The sequence below is a fragment of the Trichechus manatus genome, unplaced genomic scaffold (genome assembly GCF_000243295.1).
Source record: "Trichechus manatus latirostris isolate Lorelei unplaced genomic scaffold, TriManLat1.0 scaffold00061, whole genome shotgun sequence".
In the NCBI taxonomy this organism is placed as follows: Eukaryota; Metazoa; Chordata; class Mammalia; order Sirenia; family Trichechidae; genus Trichechus; species Trichechus manatus.
In genome coordinates this window covers 5,445,712-5,453,108 of record NW_004443997.1, presented here as the reverse complement: position 1 = coordinate 5,453,108, position 7,397 = coordinate 5,445,712, and the positions used below count along the sequence as shown (strand labels likewise).

The 7,397-nt window shown below is 56.7% G+C and overlaps 1 protein-coding gene across 1 annotated transcript in view; it reads left to right on the top strand.

Moving 5' to 3' along the window:
* ACADS (acyl-CoA dehydrogenase short chain) overlaps nt 1-6,102 on the top strand; it is an 11,528-nt gene extending 5,426 nt beyond the window's left edge. Inside the window, exons 3-10 of the mRNA XM_004379007.2 lie at nt 2,850-2,999; nt 3,247-3,358; nt 3,777-3,928; nt 4,239-4,409; nt 4,502-4,639; nt 4,793-4,888; nt 5,112-5,168; nt 5,299-6,102. Of these exons, the coding sequence (XP_004379064.1) occupies nt 2,850-2,999; nt 3,247-3,358; nt 3,777-3,928; nt 4,239-4,409; nt 4,502-4,639; nt 4,793-4,888; nt 5,112-5,168; nt 5,299-5,451 (1,029 nt within the window). The 3' untranslated portion in view covers nt 5,452-6,102. The remainder of the gene's footprint in view (nt 1-2,849; nt 3,000-3,246; nt 3,359-3,776; nt 3,929-4,238; nt 4,410-4,501; nt 4,640-4,792; nt 4,889-5,111; nt 5,169-5,298) is intronic.
* Nucleotides 6,103-7,397: the final 1,295 nt, after the last annotated feature.

The following is a 7,397-nucleotide window of genomic DNA, read 5'->3' as shown; positions in this document are numbered from 1 at the left end:
ATTATTCCATCACCGTTATCTTCAACTCACTGTCCCCTAGGCTTCGCATCAAACCTTTTGAGTTGCTGTTGTCAATTTGATCTCACATTGATAATTCTTTTTTTTTTTTGGTAACCTTAGATGAAGGTTTGCAGAACAAATAGTTTTTCATTAAACGGTTAGTACACGTATTGCCCTATGACAATGGTTAACAACCCCACGACATGTCAACACTGTCCCTTCTCAACCTTGGGTTCTCTATCACCAGCTTTCCTGTCCCTTCCTGCCTTCTAGTCCTTGACCCTGGACGCTGTGCCTCATTAGTCCTATTTTGTTTTATGAGGCTGTCGAATCCCTGGCTAAATCGGGCTATTTTTGATTTAAGGTTTAAAGATTATCACCGGGCAATAGTTTCGGGGTTCATCCAGCCTCCATGGCTCGAGAATGTCTGGAGTCCATGAGAATTTTAAATTCTGTTCTGCATTTTCCCCCTTTTGATCAGGATTCTCCTATAGAATCCTTGATGAAAATGTTCAGTCATGGTGGCCAGGCACCATCCATTTCTTCTGGTCTCATGGCAAAGGAGAGGTTTTCTCTTGAATAAGCAGCAAATCTCCAACAAATTAGGAAATTTTATTCTTTAAAGGGATTTAGTTTTGATTGTAGTGAGAATAGGCATATTCGGGAGAAATTTAATTTTTGAAAAATGTGAGCTTTTGAAGGACTGAAAGCATTGTTTTCATATGAAGTTCCCATTGACCTTGCCCCAAATATGAAGGCAGCAGGTGCTGAAGGCTTGTTGTTTGTTGCTGCTTAAAAGGGTCTTGCTCTTTCTCACACGTTCTCAGGAGTTTGGAGACTATTGGGCTTGGCCTGGGGTCCTTGGGTAATGGATACAGTTTGCACTTATCTATTAACATAAAGGTGGGGTTCAAACCCACCCAACAGCAACATGGAAGAAAGGCCTGGTGATCTGCTTCTGTAAAGATTACAGTCAAGAAAACCCTATGGAGCAGTTCTACTCTGTAACACCTGGGGTCACCATGAGTTGGAATCGACTCGTTGGCAATAGGTTTGGTTTTTATTTTTTTTGGTGGTGGGGAGTTAGTCTCGTCGGTGGTGTTGCCTCTTTAGGATGCAGGTCTGGGTTCCTGATTCACAGAGACCGGGGACCAAGAGTAATCACGTGGGTGGCTTTAGGAAGTCACTTAGATTGCTGCAAGGGTCACGCTTCTCTGGATAAAACGCTAAAATACCGAGGGAGCCTGGCTGCTGTCCACCGACTACCATCAGGTTCCTTAGGTCAGAAACTATTTACAAAACTAACACATGCAATTTTTTTGGAGGGGGGCTGGTTTTCATTTTATTTTTGACTTCTTTTTTATTGGAGCCCCTGAGTGGTGCAAGTGGTTAACACGCTTGGCTGCTAACCAAAAGGTTGGAGGTTTGAGTCCACCCAGAGGCACCTCGGAAGAAAGCCCTGGCGATCTACTTCTGAAAAATCATCCACTGAAAACCCCATGGAGCACAGTTCTGTTCTGACACGCATGGGGTCGCCGTGACTCGGAGTCAACTCCATGGCCACTATTTTTTTTTCTTTTTGATTACATTGTCTCTTCTGTCTACTGCCACTGCTTTTCTTTCCCTTGCTGCTGGTCTCCCTGCCCCATTACCACCATTATTGCTGTTGCCAATTTTTTTTCTCAGAGAGTTCCCACGGCAGGGCCAGAAATCTGGAGGTGTGGACTGCTGGACCACAACTACCATAGCCTCCACCAGAGTGAGCCCAGAACAACTAGATGGTGCCCCAGTTACCACCGCCGACTGCTCTGGCAGGGATCACAATAGAGGGACCTGGACAGAGTGGGAGAAGAATGTCGAACAACATTCACATTCACACACACACACAAGACGACCAGGCTTGCTGGTCTGACAGAGACTGGAGAAACCTGGAGAGTATGGCCCCCGGACACTGTTTCCACTCGGTACTGAAGTCACTCCGGAGGTTCACCCTTCCGCCAAAGATTAGACAGGTCAATAGGGCCAGCAATAACACGTGGCAGAAACATGCCTCATAGTTCAGTCATGTCTACAAGACTGATAGGCACCTCAGCTCAAAAGCAAAGATGAGAAGGCAGGAAGGGACAGGAAAACTAGACAGATGGAAATAGGAAACCTGGGGGTGGAGACTGGGAGAGCGTTGCCACATCACAGGGTTGGCAACCAGTGTCACAAAACAAAATGAATTTGAACTGCCGACCTTTTGGTTACAGCTGAGCACTTAACCACTGCACCACCAGAGCTTATTTTCCATTAAGTTTATAGCCAAGAAAACCCTGTGGAGCACAGTTCTACTCTGTAACACATGGGGTCGCTATGAGCCAGAATCGACTTGATGGCAATGAGTTTTTCTTTTTTTTTTTTGGTTTACAGGGTGTTACTAACATAAAGCAGCATGTGCAAAGGCCCTGTGGTGGGGAGGGGTGTGTGGTGTGCTTAAGGGACTGAAAAGCAGTCAGTCTGGCACTGTGCCGTCCTACCTTCTTACCCCGGAGGCCCCTGAAGGCTTCCTCTGCCTTCTGCCTGCTCACTGGCTGTGGCTGTGGACAGAGATGACCCAGCGTGGAGTGTAGGGGCAGGAACTGCTCCTGAGTGGCTTGAACAAATGGTGCCCTTGTGCAGACCTCAGCCAGGCTGGGTCTTGAACATCTGGATTTGGGGACCGTGAGGTGGGTGTGTGGCGGGATCATGTGGCCCAAGTTCATGCAGGTGCTGGCTCAGGGCCAGGAGGGCTTGTGGTGATGGTAGGGTTTGGGGTGGGCACTGGCCCCAGCAGCGGCCCCTTGCCATGACGTCCTTCCCCGGGCTAGGTGAAGAAGATGGGTGAGTTGGGGCTGCTAGCCATGGATGTGCCCGAGGAGTTGGGCGGTGCCGGCCTCGACTACCTTGCCTACTCCATCGCCATGGAGGAGATCAGCAGGGGCTGCGCCTCCACTGGCGCCATCATGAGCGTCAACAATGTGAGCACCCCCTGGACCCTTGGGACACCCAGGCTAGAAGGGCTTCTATGGGTGGGCAGTGCTCTGGCCATGTGCCCGAACCTCAGGAGGCCTGCAGAGGGTGCCCAGGGGTCTCTCAGCCCCTGCTCCCTGGAAACTTCTCTGGACTTGGCCCTGCTGGGTCAGTCACCGGAGAGGATAGGCCTTAGGGGGGCCTATGGGCAGGGGTGGCTGGGCGTGAAGGCTCTGACTGTCCCCCTGTCCCTAGTCCCTCTATCTGGCACCTATCCTGAAGTTCGGCTCCCAGAAGCAGAAGCTGCAGTGGGTCACTCCTTTCACCACTGGTGACAAAATTGGCTGCTTCGCCCTCAGCGAACCAGGTACCTCGGTGGCCAGTGGGTTTTAGCCTGACCTGACCCTTCCCTCGCCCAGAATCGGGGACAAACAGATTGGCGCTGGGGTGCCCCAAGGGGAGAGGTGGGAGCCCAGGGCCCATGCTGATCTGGGTCAGTGAGGAGAGGCCCTCGGCTTGAACAGCATGAATGGCAGGCCGCCCTCTGCCTGTGGACTCTGTGAGGAGGGCTCTGCCCTGGGGTCCCTCGGCGGAAAGGTGCCCTCCTCCTGCGCGACCCCCGTGCCTTCCTGGGCTGGTCTCTGGGCTTGGCGAGCTTGCGGCCTGGTGCTCAGGGCTGCGGGGTCTCCAGTGCTCACCGGCAGGGGTCAGGCGGCCGTGGGATGAGGTGGCGGCAGTGCCCTCTGGTGGGATGGAGGCAGCGCTGGACTCTGTGTGTGGGGCAGGGAACGGCAGCGACGCGGGCGCCGCCTCCACCACGGCCGTCGCAGACGGTGACTCCTGGGTCCTGAATGGCACCAAGGCCTGGATCACTAACTCCTGGGAGGCCTCCGCCGCCGTGGTCTTCGCCAGCACGGACAGGTCCCTGCATAACAAGGTGGGCGCCCCACAGAGGGCCAGTGGGACCCTGGGCTGCAGTAACTTCAGAGTTTCTAGATCCAGGCTCCTCGGCTTCTCCTGGGGACTTTGGCCCGACTGGCCTTGCGCCTGCGGTGAGGAGCCGGGGCTGCTCCGCCCTCCCTGCGGCCTTCCACCGAGGACCAGCAGAGGGCGCCAGGCCTGCGGTTCTGAGGGCGGTGTTGGGGGGCTGGCGGCTGTGGTGTGGTGTGCGTGAGGGGCGTGGCTGGAGGTGGAGCTCGCGGGCCTGGACCACCTATGGGAAAATACTCGGGCTGGGGCCTTTTCAGGGCATCAGCGCCTTCCTGGTTCCCATGCCAACGCCTGGGCTCACGCTGGGCAAGAAGGAAGACAAGCTGGGCATCCGGGCCTCGTCCACGGCCAACCTCATCTTTGAGGACTGTCGCATCCCCAAGGAAAACCTGCTAGGGGAGCCGGGAATGGGCTTCAAGATCGCCATGGTAAGCCTGGGAATGGGGGGCTCTGGGTAGGGACGGGGTACCCTGGGCAGTGGGCCTCCCGCCGCCAGCTGCTGACTAGCCCTTCCCCACAGCAAACCCTGGACATGGGCCGCATTGGCATCGCCTCCCAGGCCCTGGGCATCGGCCAGGCTGCTCTCGACTGTGCCGTGACCTACGCCGAGAACCGCAAGGCCTTTGGGGCGCCCCTCACCAAGATCCAGGGCATCCAGGTACGAGGTGGATTCAGGAGCAGGGCGTGGACACAGCCAGCTCCCAGCAGTGCTTTCCCCTGCTCCCACACCCTCCTCCTCTTTTCTTCCTGTCCTTGAAGGGAAGAGGGGAGGGAGGAGCAACCACCGACTGGGGGGGCTGGCTTGTTGCAGTTCAAGTTGGCGGACATGGCGCTGGCCCTGGAGAGTGCCCGGCTACTGACCTGGCGTGCTGCCATGTTGAAGGACAATAAGAAGCCTTTCATCAAGGTGCCTGCAGGGAGGGGTCTCCTGAGGCCCAGAGCTTGGTGGGTGAGGGGCTGAGGGGGAAGTTGGTGGTGGGTCCCAGTTCCATGGCATCTGTGGGTTAGAGATGAGGGTGGGCCTGTGGGTTTTCATTCCAAGGGGGGCTCCCCAGGCCAGCCCTGCTGAGAGGCCCATGAGCTCGCCCCCCCATCCAAGGAAATTTCTGACCACCACTTCCTGTGGTTAGGAGGCTGCAATGGCCAAGCTAGCTGCATCGGAGGCTGCCACCGCCATCAGCCACCAGGTGAGTGTCCCAGAGATGTGTGCCACCTGTCCCTCCCCCAGCTAGTCCTCGGGTGGCTGGTCCTGCCACTGACTGTGTTCTCCAAGAGTGGGGGGCCTTCTCTCTCCTGAGCCCCTGCTTCCCATTGTAGGCCATCCAGATCCTCGGTGGCATGGGCTATGTGACAGAGATGCCGGCCGAGCGACACTACCGTGATGCCCGCATCACCGAGATTTACGAAGGCACCAGCGAGATCCAGAGGCTGGTGGTTGCTGGGCATGTGCTTAAGAGCTACCGGGGCTGAGCCTGTGCCCGTGGGGAGCCGGGCTGGCCTGAGGACCGGGGGGTCGGGGTACATGGCCTCAATCGTGACTCTTCCCTCAGAGATACAGGTCCATGCCTCCTTGTGCCGCCATGCCACCCGGCCTCTGCTCTGGGCTGGGTGGAAGGGGCTCCTGCTGCTGCCTGCGGATGCCCCTCACCTCCCCACAAACCCAAACTATCTGGAAGCAAGTCTGAGGGACCCACGTCAGCTCAGCGTCCTGGCTCTTCTCCCTTCTCTTCACCACTGTGCCTCACTTTCTCCACCTGGTAGAAGTGGCCTCCTGGAGGAGGCAGGGGGTGCTGTGTGGCCCCTTGCTTTGGTTCCTGTTTTCTGGGCTCCATGCAGTCTACTCTGCTCATGGGGTCCTGGTGCTCAGCGTGAGGACCCAGCTGGGCAGGCTCGGGGCAGCCTCTGCTCTGTCCCCTGAGTTCAGGGGTCAGGAGAAGGTATCTGGTGGGGCCAGAATGACCGGACCTCAAAGCAGCAGAGGCCTGGGGTTCTGCCTGTCTTGGGGAGGGGCTGGGCTTGTGGAAACAGCCCAGAGCCCACTGAACCGTTCTTGGTAAAGTACCACAGGGGTACAGTAGGCATTCCAAGTCATGCTCTGGGGCAGTGAGGTGAGGCTGGCTGGGTAATAAAATGAACCTGTGTCCTCAGCCTTCTCTGGTGCTTCTGGGAGCGAGATGGGCCCTTTGAAGCTGTGTGTGCACGTGCGTGTGTGTGCGTGTTGGGGCTGTGGCAGCTGCAGTAGGTTCTGTGTGGGGGTGTGTGGGGGGGCTGTGGTGGCTTCAGTAGGGTTGTGTATGTGTGTATGTGTGTGTTGGGGCCGTGGAGCCTGCAGTAGGGTTTCATCTCTGCTCTGGGAGAAGGCTCTGCTCAGCAGGAGGCAGGATTGGCCAGTGAAGCGAGTCAGGAAAATGAGCTAGGTCCATTGGCCTCAGTGAGTGACCCTGAGGCAGGGAGGGTGGGCCAGGAAGGGCCATGTGGGGAAGGGGGTACTCTAGGCAGGCCTGGTGGCCCAGCCTTCCATTGGATGGGGAAGGGGGTCGGGGAAGGAGTCAGGCTAGAGAGGAAGCAAAGACCTTAGAGCACTTTTTTAACTTAACTGGATGCTCGCAGTGGCCAGCACTGAGCCTGCCGGGAGAGTGTCTGGCCCAGGGCCCCCTGTCCCCGATGGGGTGGCTTGGCCAAGCTGCCGCTGCGGCCAGAGCCCGAGCTTTAACCACTTTGGTCCAGTGTAGTGAGCGAAGCGGCTAGAAGAGAAAATGAGCAAAGAAATGTCAAAGAAGGTGGGGACTCAGAACAGTAATTGCTAGGCCTCAGGAGGAGAGGCCAGAGGGGAGGCAAGTGACCCTTTAAGTGGACCAAAGGTCTCTAGGTGGTGAAAGGGTTTATGCTTAACTGACTGCTAACCTAAAGGTTGGCAGTTGAAACCCACCCAGCAGCACCATGGAAAAGCCTGGCAATCTGCTTCTGTTATGATGGTCAGGAAAACCCTATGAGTAGTTTTACTGTGCACACATGGGTAGCTATGATCAGAATCAACTGGACAGCAGCTAACAACAATCTAGTGGCTGCTGAACAGTCTGGCGCCCTCACTGCATGTAGGTGTTTGTGCCAGGGCGCACCCACGACCGACCGCCGTGACCCCCCAGCCTGCCCTTATGGGGGCACCAACTTGTGCCAGGGGAAGGGCACACCCACGAGAGACGTGCCCCAGCGCACATGCCAGCCAACTGATGCCCACCTGGAGACCCGGCGCCCACCTGCTGGGGCTGCTGTAGGGGCTGTGGGTGGGGTGGCTGGGACAGGTGATAGGGACAGAGGGAGCACGCAGTCCTGGCCCCGGAGGGCCGAAAGGAGCTTCCTTGTGCTGATGCAGTTCCTGCTCCCTGCAACAACGCGCAGGTGGGGTGGGCGCCCAT